Source organism: Schistocerca gregaria, chromosome 4 (assembly GCF_023897955.1).
Source record: "Schistocerca gregaria isolate iqSchGreg1 chromosome 4, iqSchGreg1.2, whole genome shotgun sequence".
Taxonomy (NCBI): domain Eukaryota; kingdom Metazoa; phylum Arthropoda; class Insecta; order Orthoptera; family Acrididae; genus Schistocerca; species Schistocerca gregaria.
The window spans coordinates 340136498-340161328 of NC_064923.1; the positions used below are offsets into that span (position 1 = coordinate 340136498).

Here is a 24831-nt window from a genome sequence, read left to right on the forward strand (position 1 = left end):
TCATACCGTCATAGTCATCCGCAACAGCTGCAGCAGAAGCAGCAGCAGTAACAGCAGCCAGTTGATGGCCATTGCTGGATAAAGGCCTTCTGTGTACATTTCTATGGATTGTGATCTCATCCATACTAATCTGATAATATCTATCCACTTTGTATTATGCCGACGTCCCTGTCTTTTCTTATTTTTTGGAATGCACCAAAGAACACCCTTGGTCCTCCTACCACTCATTCACCTGGTGGCTGCTGCATATTCTCTCCTCCCCTCCCCCCCTCCCTCCCCCCTTCCACACCACACTGTTCATCTCTTGGAACAATTCTCAACATGCATCTGTCCATCGCTCGCAGAGCAGCTAACAGATTTCGTATTAAAGGTCCTTGTCTAACAGCTGTAAGTCAAAAACCGTTGATGCACAGTAACTGTGTATACCTCTCTATTTCTGCTTAATCAAACTTTGTGTAGCAAGCTACGAGTACAGAATTAACTGAACATGTCCGAAAACTTTATGCGATCTACATATAAATATGTACTCCAAAAGCCATCTTACGGTGTGTGTTAGAGGTTGAAAATGGCTCTAAGCACTATGTGACTTAACATCTGAGGTCATCAGTCTCCTAGACTTTGAACTACTTAAATCTAACTAACCTAAGGACATCACACACATCCAAGCCCGAGACAGTATTCGAACCTGCGACCGAAGCAGCTTCGCGGTTCCGGACTGAAGCGCCTGGAACCGCAGCTGTGTCGGAGTGTACTCCCCCGTCGCCCTGTTCTTCACTGTTCCATTAAATGAAACCAAGGTAATACTAAATCAGGAAATTCGGACCCCGTTCTTGCTGAGTGTGAATGTAGTGAGTACAATAGCTTTCTAATGGTTTAGGATAGCGAAGTACATGAATAATGTGAGGACTGTCATGAAGGACCCCAAAGAGGAACATTCATCAGGTACTAAGTTAATCATATAAGATACAGAAGATTTAACCAAAGCATAATGTTTCGGAGAGTATAAAAAAGAGTGAGAATCCAGTTGTGTGAATTATTACCGTTCATTCAACAGTGAAAAGCGATGCTTTGTTTATGTAGTGTAAATAACGTTTTCGTTTAGTGAGCTATTATTTTAATGTACTGTAAGTCGTACATAGTTGACAATGTTTCCATAGTCTCCTTTGTGAATTAATAATAAGCAGATATTAGGTCTGTAGAATAAGTATATCACTCTTTAGGAATATTTTTGCTGTTGGAAAACTTAATGACGGACTCGGACTGGCACACGGCTACGAAACCCGGCTTTTTGGGTAACGCCGTTCTCAATTGATCTCCCCAGCAACGACTCACAGCCCGCCTCTGTCCATCAACTTTCGAGGAGCTCTCTGTTGGACCTCAAACTGCGCCGCATGTCTTACTGGACCTACACATATGAGAAAAAAGGGTATTTGAGAAGAACAGCTTAGACGCAGACATGAATAACAGACAAATTATCTTAATACTTACAACATCCACGATAAATGTCAGTTTGTCCCCCGGAAACACCAATTAATCAAAGCGGTTATTGATAGATAACACGCCACGAAAAGATGTGAAGATTTTAACACTTTTTGAGTACGGCGCACGTAGAGTTCAATTCGATATTTTACGCTACTGGCCATTAAAATTGCTACATCAAGAAGAAATACAGATGATAAACGGGTATTCACTGGACAAATATATTATACTAGAACTGACATGTCATTACATTTTCACTAAATATGGGTGCATAGATCCTGAGAAAACAGTACCCAGAACAGCCACCTCTGGCTGTATTAACGGCCTTGATACGCCTGGACATTGAGTCAAAGAGAGGTTGAATGGCGTGTACAGGTACAGCTGACCATGCAGCTTCAAGATGATACCACAGTTCATCAAGAGTAGTGACTGGCGTATTGTGACGAGCCAGGTGCTCGCCACCATTGACCAGACGTTTTCAATTGGTGAAAGATCTGGAGAATGTGCTGGCCAGGGCAACAGTCGAACATTTTCTGTATCCAGAAAGGCCCGTACAGGACCTGCAACATCGCAGGCGCTGCTGCAAACGTCGTCGAACTGTTCGTACAGATGGTTGTTGTCTTGCAAAAGTACCCATCTTTTGACTCAGAGATCGAGACGTGGCTGCACGATCCGTTACAGCCATGCAGATAAGATGCCTGTCATCTCGGCTGCTGGTAATACGGCGTTCCGTATTACCCTCCTGAACCCACCGATTCCATATCCTGCTAACAGTGATTGGATCTCGACCAACGCAAGCAGCAATGTCGCGATACGATAAACCGCAATCGCGATAGGCTACAATCCGACCTTTATCAAAGTCGGAAACGTGATGGTACGCATTTCTCCTCCTTACACGATGCATCACAACAACGTTTCACCTGGCAACGCCGGTCAACTGCTGTTTGTGTATGAGAAATCGGTTGGAAACTTTCCTCATGTCAGCACGTTGTAGGTGTCGCCACCGGCGCCAACCTTGTGTGAATGCTCTGAAAAGCTAATCATTTGCTTATATCAGCACCTTCTTGCTGTCGGTCAAATTTCGCGTCTGTATCACGTCATCTTCGTGGTGCAGCAATTTTAATGGCTAGTAGTGTATGTTATGGGCGACGTTCACCTGGGCTTCCATGGGATCTGAGGTAATAATCGAAGGCACCATCACAGTTGTGGACTACGTGAACATTATTGGGGACCACCTGTAACCCCTTATTCTTGATGTTTTCCTCAACGGCAATGGCATTCTCCAGCGGGATAAATATCCGTGTCACAAGGCCAGAATCGTGCTGCCGTGCTCTGAGGAACATGATAGTGAACTCACGTTGATGTCTTGACCATCAGATTCGGCTTATCTGAATCCGAGTAAACCCAACTAGGACGCTATCGGGCTCCAGCTCCGCGCCCGCAAACCAACCGCCCGCAAATTACGGGGAATGTGTGGCCTGTGCGTAGGAACCTAAAACCACGAACCTCTGGAAACCTATCAAGTGCTTTTCGAATCCATGACACGCAGAATCGCTGCTGAATTGCGTTCCAGAAGTGGACCAACAAGCTTTTCAGTGAATTGTCATAATATTTTGGCTCATCAGTGTAAAATAGCACAGGAGATTGATTAAATGAAGTGAAAGAAGGTAACAACAAATTGCCCTTGGTTAAGAGAAATAATGAAAGAAACATGGGATCTTACGAGTTTTCCAGGATTAATTCCCTCAAATGGTTCAAATGGCTCTAAGCACTATGGGACTTAACATCTGAGGCTATCAGTCCCCTAGACTTAGAACTACTTAAACCTATCCAACCTAAGGACATCACACACATCTATGCCCGAGGCAGGATTGGAACCTGCGACCGTAGCAGCAGCGGGGTTCCATACTGAAGCGCCTAGAACCGCCCGGCCACAACGGCCGGCCACAATACAGGGCAGAACTGTTGCAAACACATTGTTTTAAATCATGTGCATAATAGTTATGACATAAGATTCACCAGGTTAATTATTGGGTAACTTTATTAGTGTGCTCGAAGTCACAAACGTAACAAAACAAAATTACTGCGAAAACGGCATACTGAAACAAACCAGTGCCATTTCCGTACACTATTTACGAGCAAACTTACGAAGTGGCAACAAATTAATGGCTCAACTGCCATGTCCTGCAGCTGCACCGCTTAGAACCTGCTGGTGGAAGTGTTCAGATTGATTGCCATTCTGTTGACGCGATAACTCTTGTTCACTTTACGTAACACCATAAATGTTATTGCTGCACAGGTCCTCTGATGCTTTCCTGCAGTGTTGGACACCTGTTTCTGTACACTACAGTTCGGAAATCGCTCCAGGCAAAGAAGTCAACTGGTTCCGGACGGAAGTGCCTAGAACCGCTCGGATTCATTTCCTGGTCCGTTGCTTTTCTCTGTTAACACAATGATATTTCGGTTTCATTACATTCTATCAACTTTCACTTAGGTGCTGGCAGATTCCAACTGTATCTAATGATAGCTCTAAAGAGATTGTTGCTACCACATCATATATACCATGTATGAACGACACCTTTTGTTCAATACCACTGCGGATATCAGACCTGGAGTCTTAAACTAAACACTACAAAGTCGCAGAGTATGCTCATATCGCCCTGAAAGATGATTACCGACCATGTTCGTGAAACATTTTCTCACATACCCCTGATGGTAACCAGTATCTCGATCTAAACTGCGAAGAGAAAAGTGTCACAGCATGCAACAAATAACTGTCTTGCTTATGTGCTATTAAAAAAATAGAAAAAGGTATTTCCACTTAAAGCGAAACAAAAAATAATGCAATATTTAGTTCTGCTTCATCTGTATGCCTTTGATATACTTCAACGCGGCATAACCTGCTAAAGATGAATGATTTAGACCTACGCACAGCATTTCGTAGTTTGATCAAATCAGTCTGTACTACGTTCATCTGGGGTGGATGCAACTGGACAGGTGATATGATTTTCATACGCCCTGTTTTCCTCATCGGTTTCTTAGTTACTGATGTCCTAAATACCTCTCCTTGCATATCAAATGCCCACTGTAATTACATGAGAAATGAAAATGATTATATGGCGTTATAGGCCAGGAGCCCTAGTCTGTTTTTCGCTAGCCTGGTACAAGTCTATTTGACATCACTTGGGCGATTTGTGTGTCTTTGTGATGCAGATGAGATGAAATGATGGAAACAACATAAACACCAAGTCCACGAGCGAAGATGATCTCCGACCCGACCGGGAATCAAACGCGGGACAAACACAACTTACAGCCGATGACGCTAAGAACAGCGCGACAAGCTATATATATAATTCCGTAACTGCACTGCAAGATCTGGTGCGTCCAGTGTTTTGGCTGTACCTATGTAGACACTAAAACTTCCTCCATTTCAGCTATACGGCTCGGGAAGAAACTACCCAGTAATTTACGAATGACCCAAAACCACTGAGCGTGCAAGAGGATATTAAAGCTACATCTTTTACCATGGATTTAGTTTACCTTTCACTATATTCCAGTTGACTTCTTTCAGTCCAACAGTGAATCAGTATTAGAGTTATACTATCAACATTATCCTGACTTCCTTCATCCATTATCTGTTCCTTTTTTCTCTGTTCATCTCATCTGCTAACTTTATCCTAATATTTCCCGCTCCTCGCTGGACCAGTCAACTTCTACTGCAGATTACATTTATTCTGTACTGCTCCCAAGCATTTCCTATACATTTTCGAAATCTTGATTATAGCAGTTCCCTTAGTAAACAGGACTAAAGCTAAGAGGGAATTCAGTAAGTAATGCAACATATTTTTTTCTGAAATGAGATTGATTTTATTGAAGATTCCAATACACCACGTTATTCACCATTACGTTGGCTACAAACACTATTTTCAACACAATCTTCTTTCAATGCGACGACATTGCGCCACCTTATTGGAGGGGGGGGGGGGAGGAGGAGAGGGGGGAGGGGAATTATACTCCGATAGTACTACTCTACGGGTCGATTTCGGAGCCAATCGTCTTGCTGCTTCAACATCATCCCCATCATCCACGAAGTGCTTCCCGCGGAATGCATCCTTTATTGCTCGAAACAGATTGAAGTCGGAAGGTGCGAGATCCGGGCTGTATGAGGAAGAACAGCCCAATGAAGTTTCGTGAGCTCTTCTCGTGTGCGCAGACTTGTATGAGGCCTTGCGTTGTCATGAAGACGGATAAATTCGTTTGCATTTTTGTGGCGACGAACACGCGGATCTCGTCTCTTCAGGATGAGATTTTCACTCTGCAGCGGAGTACGCGCTGGTATGAAACTTCCTGGCATATTAAAACTGTGTGCCCGACCGAGACTCGAACTCGGGACCTTTGCCTTTCGCGGACAAGTGCTCTACCATCTGAGCTACCGAAGCACAGTTTTAATCTGCCAGGAAGTTTCATATCAGCGCACACTCCGCTGCAGAGTGAAAATCTCATTCTGGAAACATCCCTCAGTCTGTGGCTAAGCCATGTCTCCGCAGTATCATTTCTTTCAGGAGTGCTAGTTCTGCACGGTTCGCAGGAGAGCTTCTGTAAAGTTTGGAAGGTAGGAGACGAGATACTCGTCTCTTCAGTTTCTTGACGGTAGCACAGCACACTTCTGATTTAATCGTTGCACCATGAGGGAGGCTATCAAACAGAATGACCCTTTGGAGTCCCAGAAAACCATCGCTATTACTTTATCTGTTGAGGGTGAGGCTTTTAACTTTTTCTTCGGAGGAGACGTAGTGTGGCACCACTCCATGAACTGCCGTTTTGTTTCCTGTTCGAAGTGATGAACCCATATTTCATCCCCTGTGACGATATTCGACAAAAACTGTCACATCAGCCTCGTAATGTGCAAGCAAGTCTTCAGAGGTGGTCCTTCGTTGTTTATTATGCTTTTATGTTAAGCAGATAGGAACCCAGTCGGCACATGATACGCCTTTGAGTACAACAACGAGTGTCTCAGCACTACTAATAGAGACGTTCAGTTGCGCAGCAAGGTGTTCGACTGTCACTCGTTGATCACCTCGAATGAGAGTGTCCGCACGTACCAGCATTGCAAGAGTCACAGCTGTGACATTGTTGCAATTATAACAGACGACTCACTCAGCAAGTAACCGTGCTTTTGTTCACTGACATGTCTCCATAGACTTTCTATAAGCGATGCTCCGATTTTCCGCCGACAGAAAGTCAATGGCAGCTCTGTGCTAGGAACGCACCTGCAGTACAGACGCCATTTAGATTGCTACGTATTACGCTGCCACCTATCGAAACTTCAAGAAACTATAGAAGCTCCACCGGGAATATTCTATGGCGTCTCACAAAGAATTCCGCATTTTTGTAACATAAACTGGCAAAGAAAAAAAAAGTTGTATTCTAATTGAAAGTTGTTCGTATTTTTTTCTGAGTATAGCTCATATGATATGTATTCGTCAATTTAGTAAGGATGCCTAGTTATAAGAGAGGAGCTGAAAGCAAGGTGAAGCATGTGCATAAATAAATAAATAAATAGATAAATTTTTATTTTCAAAATGCATCGTTATATCTCTAGTCGAAAGTGAGTTATTGAGAAAATCCCTGACAGGCTACGATGTCGAGTTGCTATCCGTCGCTCCGTTGTAACTGTGAGAAAGTTTCTGACGCTACAGGAGCTGCGCGTGCCTGATTGCAGGACGGGTTCGGCAGGCCGGCGTGGCCCTTCGTGCCCGTGACGGAGCCGTTCCTGGGCCGCAACATCTCGTTCGTGCCGCAGCCCGTCACCGACATGGTGCAGGCCCTGGGCAGGCGCAAGTTGCAGGACCAGCTGCCCTGGCTCATCGGCACCACCAGCCACGAGGGGCTCCAGCAGGCGCTGGGTGAGTGTCGCCTTCATCACGAGGCGCCAGTGTAACGAAGTAAGGCGCACTAGGGTGTATATTTGTGTTAGAGTGACAGCACTCGCAAGGTTCCTGTTGGAAGTCTCATAAAGTGTATGTATATTAACTCCTACCTGTAATCGTGTGTAGATGATTGTCCCTCCTTCGCAGTAGGTAGCGCAGGCTGCTGGCTCGTGGCGATGATGATGATGCTGTTGTAAAGTCATACCAAGAGGAGTCTGGAAAGGACCTGACTATTCCCTGTTAAATAACGTCATAAATCACTTTGGAGCTGGATATTAATCCAGGTGTACTCCAGACTTCACTGTATGTAGATGTTTCACCATTTTCCTAAATGAAATGATACACTACGATCGTACAAACATTAATACACACTCACGGGGCCGGCCGTCAGTCGTTGTGGCCGAGCTGTTTTAGGCACTCCAGTTCGGAACCGCTCTGCTAATACGGTCGCAGGCTCGAATCCTGCCTCGGGCATGGGTGTGTGTGATGTCCTTAGGTTAGTTACGTTTAAGTAGTTCTAAGTCTAGGGGACTGATGACCTCAGATGTTTACCGGGCGAGGTGGCGCAGTGGTTTGCACACTGGACTCGCATTCGGAAGGACGACGGTTCAATCCCGCGTCCGGCCGTCGTGAATTAGATTTTTCCGTGATTTCCATAAATCGCTCCACGCAAATGCTGGGATGGTTCCTTTCAAAGGGCACGGTCGACTTCCCTTCCCATCCTTCCCTAATCCGATGAGACCGATGACCTCGCTGTCTGGTCTCCTCTCCCAAAAACAACCAACCAACCTCAGATGGTAAGTCCCATAGTGCTCAGAGCCATTTGAACCATTTTTGAACACACTCACGACCAAGTCTCTCGACATCATCGCGACTGGATTGCAATATACCGCGTCGTCTTTTAATATTTAACTGTTCTTTAGAAGTTTGTGGCGACCGCGTTCGGCATGCATCCATCAGCACCCTATGTCCCCGCTCGACTCACTGTTGCCCCACAACCGAGTTCTTGGACTGCTAGCCGCAAAAACAATCCTCTCCACCAATCAAGGTCTGGGATTCGCTTTGCTTCCATATATTGTAGGACTCCTCACAGCCAATGAGACACGAACATTCTGTTTCACGTCACCTTGCTGTCACGTTTACGGTGCCACATCACTGATAATTACGTCAGTCCACTCTACAGCAACTCAACGCTGATACCACTGGTCAGCATTTCGCAGTCTTAAGCATAGAATGTTATGTGCTACATATGCAGTATGCTGTATCTTACAGTAGAATGGCCTACACGCCACAGGTCACAGTGGTCCTGGCACCCTACTCCCCAGATGGAACTCTATTTCCAAAGGGGCTGTCACTCCATCAGTTTCTACCGAAAGCTGTTCTGAAACTCCAAGACGGGAGCCATCGCGGCTGATGCCGCAGCTGTCCATTATACTGTAAGGTAGCGCAGCGTGCTACTGATCACAACAGCTGATTCCCACCAACCGTTATCTGTGAGCTAGTGTCAGAGACGGGTATAAGATAAAGCTGCACTCTGATGCCTACAGGACAGTAGACTCGACATTGGAGAATTCTTTTCTCGAGGCTAAGCAATGAGGAGATCCATCTACACTCCTGGAAATTGAAATAAGAACACCGTGAATTCATTGTCCCAGGAAGTGGAAACTTTACTGACACTTTCCTGGGGTCAGATACATCACATGATCACACTGACAGAACCACAGGCACATAGACACAGGCAACAGAGCATGCACAATGTCGGCACTAGTACAGTGTATATCCACCTTTCGCAGCAATGCAGGCTGCTATTCTCCCATGGAGACGATCGTAGAGATGCTGGATGTAGTCCTGTGGAACGGCTTGCCATGCCATTTCCACCTGGCGCCTCAGTTGGACCAGCGTTCGTGCTGGACGTGCAGACCGCGTGAGACGACGCTTCATCCAGTCCCAAACATGCTCAATGGGGGACAGATCCGGAGATCTTGCTGGTCAGGGTAGTTGACTTCCACCTTCTAGAGCACGTTGGGTGGCACGGGATACATGCGGACGTGCATTGTCCTGTTGGAACAGCAAGTTCCCTTGCCGGTCTAGGAATGGTAGAACGATGGGTTCGATGACGGTTTGGGTTTACCGTGCACTATTCAGTGTCCCCTCGACGATCACCAGAGGTGTACGGCCAGTATGGAGATCGCTCCCCACACTATGATGCTGGGTGTTGGCTCTGTGTGCCTCGCTCGTATGCAGTCCTGATTGTGGCGCTCACCTGCACGGCGCCAAACACGCATACGACCATCATTGGCACCAAGGCAGAAGCGACTCTCATCGCTGAAGACGACACGTCTCCATTCGTCCCTCCATTCAGGCCTGTCGCGACACCACTGGAGGCGGGCTGCACGATGTTGGGGCGTGAGCGGAAGACGGCCTAACGGTGTGCGGGACCGTAGCCCAGCTTTATGGAGACGGTTGCGAATGGTCCTCGCCGATACCCCAGGAGCAACAGTGTCCCTAATTTGCTGGTAAGTGGCGGTGCGGTCCCCTACGGCACTGCGTAGGATCCTACGGTCTTGGCGTGCATCCGTGCGTCGCTGCGGTCCGGTCCCAGGTCGACGGGCACGTGCACCTTCCGCCGACCACTGGCGACAACATCGATGTACTTTGGAGACCTCACGCCCCACGTGTTGAGCAATTCGGCGGTACGTCCACCCGGCCTCCCGCATGCCCACTATACGCCCTCGCTCAAAGTCCGTCAACTGCACATACGGTTCACGTCCACGCTGTCGCGGCATGCTACCAGTGTTAAAGACTGCGATGGAGCTCCGTATGCCACGGCAAACTGGCTGGCACTGACGGCGGCGGTGCACAAATGCTGCGCAGCTAGCGCCATTCGACGGCCAACACCGCGGTTCCTGGTGTGTCCGCTGTGCCGTGCGTGTGATCATTGCTTGTACAGCCCTCTCACAGTGTCCGGAGCAAGTATGGTGGGTCTGACACACCGGTGTCAATGTGTTCTTTTTTCCATTTCCAGGAGTGTATTTAGCAGAATGACTGTAGTGGCTGACATTCTGAAGAATATGTGAGTACAATTCCCGGTAGTCCCAAGAGTTTTTTCTTCTTTGGAGCACTGGAACGAGATGAAATCAGCATCGTGAGATCAATTGAGGATCTACTTGAAAATGAAATCACTGCTTCTAGAACTGAACACTGACAATGGTTTCAGAATGATGTATTGGCCAAACGCTCCTAATATTGCATCCAGTGACATAGTGGTGAATGGTCGACTACGTTTATTGAGAGAAGTTTACGATAGTGTGGTTCATCTCTAAAGGAGATCGTATTTACGACGATAATGAAATCTACTCTTGAGTACTGGTCGAGTGTTTCGGGGACATTGAAGCAATTCAGAGGCGAGCCGATACAGTTGTTACCAGTACGTTCGAACAACACGCGAGAGTTACGGAGAAGCCGGGAAGTCAAATGAGAAGACCCGGTGGGAAGGCGTCGTTCTTTTCGCGGAATACTATTGAGAAAATTTAAAAAAAAACTCGCATCTGAAGCTGGCAGCAGAATGATTCTACTGCCGCAAGCATGAATTTCACGCAAGGACCACATAAGAAACGAGAAATTGGGGGCTCATACTCAGGCATATAGATAGCTGTCTTTCCGTCGCTCTGTTTGCGAGTGGAACAGGGAAGGAAGCTAGTGGTGTTACCGTGTACCCTCCGCCACGCACAGTATGGTGGCTTGTGGAATCTGTATGTAGATATAGACGTAGGTGTAGAGCAGCGCGTGATCTCCAGGACCTGACCAGGGAATTACATTTTAAGATAATGTCAAGACCTTCCTGTTACGAAACCTTAGTTCTTACCAAATTATATGTCGAGATCAAGGGAAGGGCCGTATAGATTTTGATGTGTGAGTTTGCGAGTATATGACTAAATTAGCGTACCTTTTGAGTGCATTGACATGTAAGCTTAAGTGTAATACATCACAAAGGGACCGTAGATCCTAGTATGTGACATTAATTTGAACTTGGTACGTCTACCCCATCCCGAGGAAAAAAGAGGTGTAAACAATTGGGCAGACAGAAAGATAGACGGACACCTTTTGTTGTGTTTTGTTGTTCACTTGCTGCCAGTTTTTCTGAACCACCTCCTGATTTCTTATGGTGGGCCTGTATTAAGCCAATTGGCCGCTGTGACTGGCTGCGTGGTCCCAGTCAGCTAAGTAATGCAGCTCCGGCTTCCGTCTCCATTCACTCCGTTGCCCGTGTCCCACCACGTGGACGTGGTTTTTTTGTATCCTTTATTTTTTTCAGCAGCATTTAGAAATCTTTGAAGTTAACGGTACTTCAACCACAATTTGGTTCGAAAGGTGATTCTCAAGGGTTTGGTTTTTCCAGTATTGCTGTACGAAACCCTAAAAATGTCTCATATTCGAATTTTCTGTGACTGGCCGGATGAGTTGTGTCTTTGGTTAAATGAACTTCAGAGCATATTGTGTCTCAAAAAAACGCACGTGGTGAAGCTTTTGGCTGTTCAAGCCAATCTAAACTTCAGGTTCAGTTTCCTGAGCGCAGGCATCAAGTTACTTCTCTCCATTTTTCGTGAGAGGGACGGAAAAAATATTAAAAAAAACAAGTGGCATCTTCCGCGTGAAACGAAAGGCACCTTCAGTACACAGTAGTTTATTTCTGTAACTGAATACTACCTCTGCTTTCATTGTTATTCGTTCTTCTTTCCTTCAGCGATACTCGACTCACCCGAACTGACGTCTCAGCTGAACGAAGACCCAGGTAAGTTCCTTCCCAAGTACCTGGGCATGGTGATCGAGGGCGGCGAGGACAGGGCAACCGCTATCGGCCACCGCATCTGGGACTTCTACATGCAGGGGGCGGCACTGGATCAGTCTACAGTCGGCAGACTGGTCGACGTAAGTGCTCTCGCTGCTCTTTGATCGCTATGGCTACACTGCTGGTACACATCGACTGCACAGTATCCATGACACTTATACTATACTTCACTGTTTGTTACGTTTGGCCTGTAACGTGCCTTTTTTCCGATTGCAGATGATAGGCGACTACCAGACGCTGTACGGCGTGAGCCAAAGCATCGAACTGCATACCAACCACACGGAGACCCCAATGTTTGTGTACAACTTTGGCTGGAAGCCGAAGGATAGCAAAGAGCTTGGTAAGTTTCTCACGTAAGAACCACTGAAATATTAAATCAGATTTGTTCGTGATGAATTGGACTAAATTCTGTGATCGGCCGCAGGTGGCCAGTGAAATGAATGGCAAAAAGTGCAAATTTGTGTCAGGCCGGGAATCGACTCAGGATTTCCCAGTTTATGCGAGCGGTCGCCTTAACTCCTTCGACTATCCGAGCACGCCTTCGGTTTGACCCGAATTCCAAACTTGCTGCACTATTTAAACAGCGCCCTCTGTCCACCATACTCATCTCTCGCTGCATCACGCTGGATTCCAGCAAGAGTTCAGGAGTGGGAGTGCATCCGCACTGAAATAATCTTAATGGGTAACAAGCCATAGACAGGGTGGTCCATTGATAATGACCGGGCCAAATATCTCACGAAATAAGCGTGAAACGATAAAACTACAAAGAACGAAACTTGTCTAGCTTGAAGGGGAAAGCCAGTTAGCGTTATGGTTGGCCCACTAGATGGCGCTACCATAGGTCAAACGGTTATAAAATGCGTTTTTTTTAAAAATAGGAACCACCATTTTTATTACGTATTCGCGTAGCACGTAAAGAAATATGAATGTTTTAGTTGGACCACTTTTTTCGCTTTGTGATAGAGGGCGCTGTAATAGTCGCTAACGTACAAGTACGTGGTAACCCGTAACATTCCGCCAGTGCGGACGGTATTTGCTTCGTGATACATTACCCGTGTTAAAATGGACCGTTTCCCAATTGCGGAAAAGGTCGAAATCGTGTTGATGTATGGCTATTGTGATCAAAATGCACAACGGACCACGATGGCTGCGACACGTCGAACATCAGCCACCTTGGCGGGTTAATGTAGCGTGCGGCATAATGGGAGGAAGGATAATTGTACCCCATTTTATCGATGGCAGTCTAAATGGTGCAATGTATGCTGATTTCCTACGTAATTTTCTACCGATGTTACTACAAGATGTTTCACTGCATGACACATTGGCGATGTATTTCCATGATGGATGTCCGGCACATAGCTCGCGTGCGGCTGCAGCAGTATTGAACAGCATATTTCATGACAGGTGGACTGGTCGTCGAAGCACCATACCATGGCCCGCACGTTCACCGGGTCTGACGTCACCGGATTTCTTTCTGTGGGGAAAGTTGAAGGACATTTGCTATCGTAATCCACCGACTACGCCTGACAACATGCGTCAGCGCATTGTCAATGCGTGTGCGAACATTACGGAAGGCGAACTACTCGCTGCTGAGAGGAATGTCGTTACACGTATTGCCAAATGCATTGAGGTTGACGGACATCGTTTTCAGCATGTGGTATTTACAGGTAATCACGCTGTAACAGCATGCGTTCTCAGAAATGATAGGTTCACAAAGGTACATGTATCACATTTGCAACAACCGAAATAAAGTGTTCAAACGTACCTAAGTTCTGCATTTTAGTTTAAAAAACCTACCTGTTACCAACTGTTCGTCTACAATTGTGAGCCATATGTTTGTGACTATTGTAGCGCCATCTATCACAAAGCGAAAAAAGTGGTCCAACTGAAACATTCATATTTCTTTACATACTACACGAATATGTAATAAAAAATTTGGGTTCCTATTTAAAAAACGCAGTTGATATCCGTTTGACCTATGGCAGCGCCATCCAGCGGGCCAACCTTAGCGCCATTTGGTTTCCCCATTCAAGCTAGACAAATATCGTTCTTTGTAGTTATTTCGTTGACGCTTATTTCGTGAGATAGTTGGCCCGGTCACGATCAGTGAACCACCCTATATATATATATACGTATTTATGAGTGTTCTTCCGGACGTGTCTCCCTCCTGAACTCCTGCGGGAATCCAGCGTGATGCGGCGATTAGTGACGATGGTGGACAGTGGGCGCTACGTTAATAGTGCGCGACAAGTTGGGAATTTGGGTCAGACGGATAGCGTGCTTGGACAGCCGAAGCAGTTAAGGCGACCGCTCGCTTAAAGTGGGAAACCCGTGTTTAGAATCTCTATCTGGCACGAATTTTCGCTTGTCGCCATGGAATTTATTTCAGTGCCCAGTCGGAATATGTTTCATTTCATCATATATATGTATGGCTGCGGGAAGAAAAAATTATTCGTCTTCCAGCCACGCTTATAAGAATACAATGTTTTGATTTTTACACTGTACAAAGAGGGTTTATAACCTTTGTATCGTTCTTGCTGGTATCACCACGAAACGCGCAAACACATTGAGTGTTATGACGCGACCAGTCTACTCCGGCATGAGCGTATTCCACCAGCATGAGAACTCCATTACCAGAATAACGTGTTGATGAATTCGTGTCAAGGAATTTCTTAATTAGTTTACTAAGAATAATAATAATTTCCAGGGCATAGCAATAATATTCGGACAGAATAAGAAGACTTACACTTGTGAGAAACTAGGTCGCGGAAGCCACAGACCACTCACCAAGATACTCGGCACATAACTGTTTGCACAGCTCGCAACCTTTAACACGTAAGATGTATATTCATATAAGAAAAACAAAGCTATTGAGAAAGTTAACACCTTCAGATTTTTTGGGCTGTGGCATATCATATCTCGTCGAAGCTGATATTGCGGAAGCAGAGAGTTAAGAGTTTCAATGTAATGTGTGGCACCGCCAGAAGAACGTCTAGGAGAAAAGTACGAAAGGTCACAGTGCTAAGATTTTATAAAGTTATGGCAGTCCCCAGTGGACTATACAGTGTAACAAAAAGGTATAGCCAAACTTTCAGGAAACATTTCTCACACATAGGGGAAGAAAATATGTGGTATGGATATGGGTCTGGAAACGCTTTATTTCCATGTTAGAGCTCATTTTCTAATTCTCTTCATAACTGCATTAATCGTGGGAAGCACTCAGAAAAAGAACCTTATCAGCATAATGGGAAACATTTTCCTAAATGAAATGTTCAAAATTCCCTCCGATATCATGGACACATGTATCAACTCGCTGTCGCATCGAATCATTGGTGCGGTGATATATCCCTGGAGAATTGCGTACTGTTTCACAGGTTTCTACAGTACGGACACATAGGCTCCGTACGCAGTGTAGCGGGGTTCCGTACACAAGAGCTTTCAAATGCTCACACAATTAAAAGTCTAGTCGGTTTAGGACCGGGGAGCCCGGAGTCCAAGGAATTGATCCACCTCTAGCTACCCATCTCTCACAGTGTCTTGTATTTAGAGGACGGTCAGCGTTGGCCGTAATATTGATGCTTTATTGATAGCAGAATCGATTTTCGATCACATAGTGATCATCTTCAGTGCTGATATATACCAATTAAACTCAGACACTGGTATCAAGTTATCAATAACCAAAACTGAGAAGCGATCACAATTGAGTTATAATAAGTTTTGGTTATTGATAACTTGATACCAGTGTCTGAGTTTAATTTGTATATATGAGCACTGAAGATGATCACTATGTGATCGAAAATCAATTCTGCTATAGAAAAAAACAACATATTACGGCCAACGCTGATCTTCCTTTTAATTTAAGATATATGGTCGTTGTGCACACAGCACTCCATGGAGTCGCCAATCAATTGTATTTAGAGGCTTACGCATGTCAGTGCAAGCAATGAAATTTTCAACGTTCCCTTCGCCCACTTGGAACAACAAATACTGGCGGTGAAACAAGGAATTACAACTTATTGTACATTCTAACTAAACGTGACAAAAAGGGAATTTGGAACATTTCATATGAGAAAACGTTTCATGTGATACTGGTCTGTTCTGTTTCTATGTGTTTTACATGATTATGAAGAGAAATACAAAATGAGGTATAACAAAGAAATAAAGCTTCTCCAGACTCATGTACGTATAAAATTTTTTCTTCCTCTATATAAGAGGAATGTTTTCTGAAAGTTTACCCATACCTTTCTGTATGGAAGTGAAAACTGAACTGTCAAATCTAGAACCGTAATATGAGGTTTTTGAGAACCGTCCAGGGAGTATCAAAAAGAGATAGATTTAAAAAATGAGACAATCCGTAAGAAATTAAGAATTTACAACGTAAATGAAATGGCTAAGCAATACAGTAAACAATGGAAAGAAGGTGTAGAGTGAATGGGCGACGACAGCATTCCAAAACAGCTTCTACAGTGCATCCCTGAAGGAAGAAGGAACATTGGTACACCAAAGAAACACTGATGGATCAAAAAGTCGCAATAGACCAACTCGTCTAATGCTTTAATGAGAAGAATTCAATGGAATGGTCTCAAATTACGTGGGAGAAGATTCATGTCACTTCGAAGAACAGCTTATGGAGAGCACTGGTGAAAATAGCGACTACACCTCCTGTCACAAACAGTACCAGGGACGAACGAATCTGAACCCAGAGTTCATTTCTATCGATTGCCTATGTCGTAACGCACACATTGAGACTGATAGTCGTCACTTTGATCAACTGTTATGAGCTTAAGTTGTTGCCACAAGGTGTAAGTTGTTTATTCTAACAGAAAATCTAAATATTCATTTTCAGCTGTTACTTCCTCAACTAAAAACTCTCAATTTAAGATTTCACAGATTCGGTACAATTTTGATCCGATAATTTTGGAACATCTGATGATGTTCTTTCACACACATTTCTAAATCGCGGTAAATTATGAGAAATTCATATTCCAGCCATTAGAATTCGCTATAACTTTTGTTGTCGAGAAGAGTGATTAGTTGATTGGTCATGACAGTCTTCAAGAATAAGGCAGCCATTTCGTTTAAAGTCGTCTCAAAAGTATCTTGTTCCACTGTAGTTTAAGGGATACAGCACAACTCGAACGGCTAAAACAAATAAAAACTATTTTAAAGTACGAAAATCCGTTTGTTATGCCACCCATCAAGGTCGTCATTCTGCAAAATTTTGTATTTGTGTACAACTGATGTTTGACGATAATAATAATAATAATAATAATAATAATAATAATAATAATAATAATAATAATAACAATAATTTCGTGTTGCTCACTAGCCTGGTGCAAGTCTTACAATTAGACTCCACTTCGGAGACATGTGTACCCCTGCCTACCCAGTTATCCAAACGGGGAAAGGCGACCTACAGTTTAACGTGGAATTCCAAATACGAGTCTTTTCGGGAGACTACTCACATCTTTGGGTGATGAAGGCTGGGTTAATAAGCAAACTAAAAAATCCAAGATCCGACCGGGATTCGATCGCGTCACTTCCTGGTTTCCAGTCAAGCGCTCTTTTTTTTAGACCACCAGTCCCGACTACGTTTGAAGAGAAAGGAATGTAACGACTAGGGAAGCACAAGTCAATGAAGAAACAAGCCCATGTATCGGCCAGTTATGACTACAGATTCAGAAGATTCATAAATGGTGTGTTATCTGACAAAAGCGAAACATTCGCGTACAACAAATTATGTTCAAATGGCTCTGAGCACTATGGGACTTAACATATGAGGTCATCAGTCCCCTAGAACTTGGAACTACTTAAACCTAACCAACCTAAGGACATCACGCACACCTATGCACGAGGCAGGATTCGAACCTGCGACCGTAGCGGCCACGCGGTTCCAGACTGAAGCGCCTAGAATCGCTCGGCGACACGGGCCGGCACAAATTATGTCCACACACGTAGTATTTATAGTCATTTTCCAGAAAATATAAGTTCCAGTGTTGTTTAAAGAAATTTACTTATTCAAGTGGAAGTATAGAGTTTCAGCGAAGTGATTAAAAGAAAGCGGAGTGGAGTAGCGTGCTCACCTGACAGGCGCCGCTTGCGGAGATGTTGCATCATTTAAGGATTGTCTACACTGCAGTAGTCGATTACAAACGCTACAGAGATCACATTAATCAGCTGTTTGTCACGAGCTGTAGCCACTAGACATACGAAGAGCAGAGCAATTACAAAGAGGTGCGTTCAAATGGAGTCCAAGCAGGGTTTCTAAGCAGTCGTGAGTGTGTACAACCTCCGTGAAAACAAGGACTTTGGAAACGGAAGAAGCAAACTTTCGGCATCGACGATGGTTTCTGGTGCATGTGATCTGATTCACTGGATTCCACTCTCTTCGCCATATGTTGCCTAATTGTTTGCTGGATTACATGCAACCTCATTGAATTTCATACATTTTTTTAGATACGCTTCGGCGTACTGAAATTAATCTCAGTAGTTGTAATTGGAACATGGGTGTTTCTTTCTTTTACATTTACGGTCGTCTAGGAAGTATCTGTCGCGCATCGCTTATAATCGTAGAATAACGACCGCAGAGTTAGAAAAGTGTATGGATGTCTTGTCGCAGGAGTACCTCGCGGCTCCGACGTACGGCTCCTGTTCCCAGAAGTTTCCGGCGGATCGAGGAAGACGTACACGGAGGAGGAGTACAAGCAGGTGGACCGGCTTGTACAATTCGTTGTGAACTTTGCAAGAGAAAGGTACGAAATACTCTGAATATAAATTTTTTGTGGTATGGTTATGAAACTGTTATTGTTTCAAACTCTTTTAGTCAGTCAGTAACTACGTGTGCGTTCCTCTCTCATCTAAACTGCTCTGTCTCTGAGGCGAACTTCCGTGTTTTTCCTTCTGTCTTTCAGGTTGTTTTAATGTGAGTTTACATTATTTTACATGTGGAGTGGTGTTTCCATTTTGTCTTTTAACTAAGCTGATCTCTCCCAATATTTGCGGTACCATTCAAGATGACCAAATTCTGTTTCCATCCATTTCTCACTAAAGGTCTCTTGACATTTCCGTATTAATTATAGACGTACCGTTAGCAACTTCGGTTTTTCAGCTGGAGCTACACTACACTGAAGGGCCAAGGAAACTGGTATACGTACCTAATATCGTATAGGGTCCCCGCGAGCACTCAGAAGTGCCGCAACACGACGCGAAATAGACTCGACTAATGTCGGAAGTAGTGCTGGAGCGAATTGACACCATGAATCGTGCAGGGCTGTCAATCCGTAAGAGTACGAGGGGGTGGAGATCTCTTCTGAACGGCACGTCGCAATGCATTCCAGATATGCTTAATCATGTTCATGTCTGGTGAGTTTGGTGGACAGCGGAAGTGTTCAAACTAAGAGGAGTGTTCTTGGAGCCACTCCGTAGCAATTCTGGACGTGTGGGCTGTCGTGTTGCTCTGCTGGAATTTCCCAAGTCCGTCGGAAAGCACAACGGACATGAATGGGTGCAGGTGATCAGAATGCTTAACGTACGTGTCACCTGTCAGAGTCGTTTCTAGACGTATCTGAGTCCTATATCACTCCAACTGCTCACACCTCACACCATTACACAGCGTCCACCAGCTTGAACAGTACACTGCTGATATTCAGGGTCCATGGATTCATGAGGTTGTCTCCATACCCATACGCGCCCATCCGCTCGATACAATTTGAAATGAGACTCGTACGGCCAGGCAACATGTTTCCAGTCATCAACAGTCCAATGTCGGTGTTGACGGACCCAGGCTAGGCGTAAAGCTTTGAGTCGTGCAGTCAACAAGGGTATATGAGTCGGCCTTCGGCTCCGAGAGCCCATATCGATGATGTTTCGTTGAATGGTTCGCACGCTTGTTAATGGCCGAGCATTGAAATCTGCAGCAATTTGCGGAAGGGTCCACTTCTGTTACGTTTCTGCAGTCGTCATTGGTCTCTTACTTGGAGGATCTTTTTCCAGCCGAAGCGATGTCGGAAATTTGATTCCTGATATTCATGGTACACTTATGAAATGGTGGAAGTATAAATTTCCCCACTTCATCGCTACCAGGGAGATGCTGTGTTCCATGCCTCGTGTGCCGCCTATAACACCACGTTAAAACGCACTTAAATCTTGATAACCTGCCACTGTAAAGGAGTAACCGATGTAGCAACTGCGCCAGATACTTGTCTTATATAGGAGTTGCCGACCACATCGTCGTGTTCTGCCTGTTCACATAACTCTGTATTTGAATACGCATGCCTATACCAGTTTCTTTGGCCTTCAATGAAATTTCTGCTATTTTTCCAGTAGATTTCGAGAAGGTGATTTCAACTGCACTGCACTGTTCGAAGTGCAATATTTAGAACTTTGCGTTTATCTGTTTTGGACCAAACCCAATTGGCTTCTTACACGGAAGAGCGTGTTATCATAGGGAACTGTCACGTCCAGCTGATGGGGAATCTTAGAGACGCTACTGACAAATTCTTAATAGTTGCGAGAAGTGTAGTTGCAAACATAGCAATCACAGTTTCCTCTATGTGGTTGGATTGCCACTACAACTGGAAAGAAACTGACGTGGAACGAAAGTTGAGTCACTGTTTGTTTGCAGTACGAATTCTGTTCATGCTTCTACCAAAACCTTGAAAGGAAGAGTAAATGCCATAAACATTGGATTTGTGACACGGGAATGTGAGGTATGAGGATTGTTGCATAATAACGTCACGTGAAGATTCACATGACTACGTGGTACACACTTCACTTATGAATAGTAAGAATAATGAACTCTGAAAAGAAAGTGCTTGGAGCCGAATTTCAATAAAATTACATTTATTTCATCAAGTGTTCGGAACATCCTCTGTCTATTGCACTACACGTTTTCAGTCACTGGTGAAAGAATTTCAGGAGAGGCTGGGTCTTGGGTCGTCGCAAGTTGTATACTGAATTCATTGTTGACCTTATCCCACAGTGAAAAGTTCATGTGTGTCATATAAAGTGAACAGGTAGATGGAAGCTAACCTTAGACCTATCCAGCGATCGGGGAAAAGGTGGGTGAGCGATTTCCTAGCTACAGGCGAGGGGTGAGACGGACTCCCATCGTGCTGGTACCACATACATCTACGTATTTCGATACAGAGAATTCTTTGAAGAAAGAACCAGTTGTCCTGACTGACTGAATTCCGTACAGCTTCTGTAATCCCACTGGGTAATCTGATGGTGAACTGACACATGATATGGAGGACTACTTGCACTCTCAATGTGAACGAAGCTGCTCTGATTTGTTCCGACCCCCTTGCAATTTCTTTGGAGCCTAAACATTTATTTCATTCCTTACACTCGTTGCAGGCTTTTCTTTACCAACTGCGTAGCTTTCCAGTGTCCTGCCAGTAATAAGTTGTGATTAATGCAAGCAGTGCTTCAAAAATCTGACTTTTCGTTCAAAATTGGTTCAAATGGCTCTGAGCACTATGGGACTTAACATCTATGGTCATCAGTCCCCTATAAATTAGAACTACTTAAACCTAACGAACCTAAGGACATCACACAACACCCAGCCATCACGAGGCAGAGAAAATCCCTGACCCCGCCTGGAATCGAACCCGGGAACCCGGGAGTGGGAAGCGAGAACGCTACTGCACGACCACGAGATGCGGGCTGACTTTTCGTGAATCCGCACTCTTTCTTATCATAATGTTCTCATGTTTCAGTTTAAAATGTGCTATGGGACTCTTACATAAGTTGGTGGAATTGGTTCGTAATTCTGTGCGTTATTTCTTTCACTTTTTTTGTGAGTGATCTTACCATGTCGTGGGACTGTTTGATGTGGAAGAGATTCTTGACATAGACAGGGGTTGGACACAAATATGGAAACACCGTGAGAAATACTTACTTGGACATAAATGCAGACGCTGCCCAGGCCTGTAGACTGTGTGTTGTATTTGGCCACAAAGGGCACTCGTGCAATGTCCTCAGTACATGTAATGACCGTTGTGATCAGAACGGTATTCTGTGTAGTTGCGAGAGCATTATGACCATATTATCGAAAATGTACATTGCGTATGGGGAAAGCGTAAAAAAATCCCTCGCTAAGACACAAAGCGAACGAAATTGTGAACGTGACGGACGGCCACTGAGTAGGAATGAGGAAAAGAAGGGAGCAAAAGAGCAAACGTCACTGCAGAACTGAATTTCGCAGTAGTGAACCCTATCAGAACTAAAACAACACTAAGGGAGCTCTGTAGGCTGGGCGAGCTAGAATTTCCAAACCTTTCATCAGCAACGCAAATGACCGTAACAGGAAAACGTGGTTCTCTTGGGCTGTGGAGCACTGGAAGAATACCATTTGGTCGGATCAGTCTTGATTCACATTGTTTCCAACTTCTGCCCGAGTTTATGCCCGAAGAACGAAACATGGCTAGGATTTGGTGATGATATGGGCAGCCCTGTCGTGGTATTCCATCGGCCCCATGGCTACTCTGCAAAGTCGCTTTACTGCAAAGGATTATGTTACCATTCTGGTTGCTCGAGTACGTTCCTCGCACACTGGTTGCTCCCCAATAGTGACGCTGCATTCCAAGTCTAGAGCGCCTCTGCGCACATTGTCGTATCGTCCAGGACTGGTCTTGCGACGAAGAGGACGAACTGTCACGTCTCCTCTGTCCAGCACAGCCATCAGATCTCACTGTTAGTAAGCCTTTATGGCCCACTTTCAAAAGAAGGGTGCGTGATCGCTATCCACCATCGCTACTTACGTTCATCATGGTTACTTCAACTTGTCACAACTTTACAGGAAGAATGGTATATGATTCCCTCGAAAACTATACAGGAACTGCATATTCCGAGGCGACTAGAAGTTCTGAATACCAACGGTTTTCCTACACCACGTTAGACACCATAATATCCTGGGATTCGCGATCTTTCCATATTTTTGTCCACCTCAAGTACGAGCTAGAAACGCGGCTACTTCCGGTGCGTGCTCAAAGTAAAATTTGTCAGGAATGCATGCTTATCTTTTTTATTTGAAACGTGGTTTGGTATGTTCAAAGTAACACATTTCATTTGACCACCTCCTGGTCCTCCAAGACTGGCTAGCAGCATAGAAGAACGCTTTGTCAAGCCTTGTTTGAAATCTTACAGGAATGAACCATAACTCTTCATTCATTTCATCTTCTGCTTTCACAATTGCTAAGGAAGCCCACTTCTTAGCCTGACTTGTCCAGGCAAACACTTTACATCTGTACAGTGTAACACCACGCTGTGTGCAAGCGTGCCTTCTGAAAGTTTTCCTGCATTATCGTTGAATAACCACTTTTAAGACAGAATAGCCTGTTGTGCCCATTTCCTTCAAACACAGTTTTAGACCGTGGATAGTATACATGTGCACGCTTGCCTATTTCGTTGTCCCAAGAGATCAGTCACGGAAGATTAGCAATATAATAGTGATACACCTCGAATAAACACTAAATGAAACATGACATCAGGTCTCAGAGTCCTGATCCTGATAGAAATTTTCAGTTGTCACTCCAGATAATACAGTTTAGGAAAGAAAGAACTCGACGCACCACGAAGGAATTATCCCTATGGGATGGAAATCAGTAAATGTGAAGTACATGTACAGACAAACAAATGGCTTCAGTAATAGAAAAAAAGGGATAATTTAAAATAAATGGCACTTGAGATCATCACCCCTGATTGTAGGGATGCAGGGCGTTATGGCATGTGACGGTCAGGTTGGTATCCCATCGTTGTCAGGGCCTCTCCAGATACGTCTTCGGCCTGTAATCTCATTGACTGTAGTGGAATTGTCTTCAGTAGTGAGTCCCGCTTCGAACCTGAGCCTTGATGACCAGCGAAGACGGGCCTGTAGACGCCCGTCAGCGGTAGGTACTACCCTAACCGTCGCTCACGGTACATCTCGACAAACAGGAGTGATGGTCTGGGATACTATTTCTTTTCACAGCAGGGCCCCTCTGGTTTTCATCCAAGACACCCTTACAGAATAGCGGTACATTAACGGTACTGTACGCCCCGTTTTATTGTCATTCATGGCAAACCACTCTGGTCTTATACACACATCTAAAATAGTTTTGCATCACCTCGGTTCCGAGTATTCCGGAACCTGTACAGAAAATTGGAATAGAAATCAACATAAACATCATTTCCGCTCTTTTTATTGCTAATGAAAACCACACATTGCATGTTTTACCACCATACAGTGAGACCTTCAGAGGTGGTGGTCCAGAAGGCTGTACACACCGGTACCTGTAATACCCAGTAGCACATCCTCTTGCATTGATGCATGCGTATATTTGTCGTTGCATAGTATCCACAAGTTCCTCAAGTCACTGTTGGTCCAGATTGTTCCACTCCTCAACGGCGATTCGGAGTAGATCCATCAAAGTGGTTAGTGGGTCACGTCGTCCATAAACTGCCCTTTTAATCCATTTCAGGCATTTTCGATAGGGTTCATGTCTGGAGAACGTGCTGGCCACTCTAGTCAAGCGCTGTCGTTATCCTGAAGGAAGTCATTCGCAAGATGTGCGCGATTGGAGCGCGAATTGT

The 24831-nt window shown here is 44.8% G+C and overlaps 1 protein-coding gene across 1 annotated transcript in view; it reads left to right on the top strand.

Moving 5' to 3' along the window:
* Positions 1–24831, top strand: part of LOC126266724 (venom carboxylesterase-6-like) — a 122699-nt gene that overhangs the window by 89005 nt on the left and 8863 nt on the right. Inside the window, exons 6-9 of the mRNA XM_049971200.1 lie at positions 7202–7385; positions 12154–12338; positions 12475–12598; positions 18878–19010. Of these exons, the coding sequence (XP_049827157.1) occupies positions 7202–7385; positions 12154–12338; positions 12475–12598; positions 18878–19010 (626 nt within the window). The remainder of the gene's footprint in view (positions 1–7201; positions 7386–12153; positions 12339–12474; positions 12599–18877; positions 19011–24831) is intronic.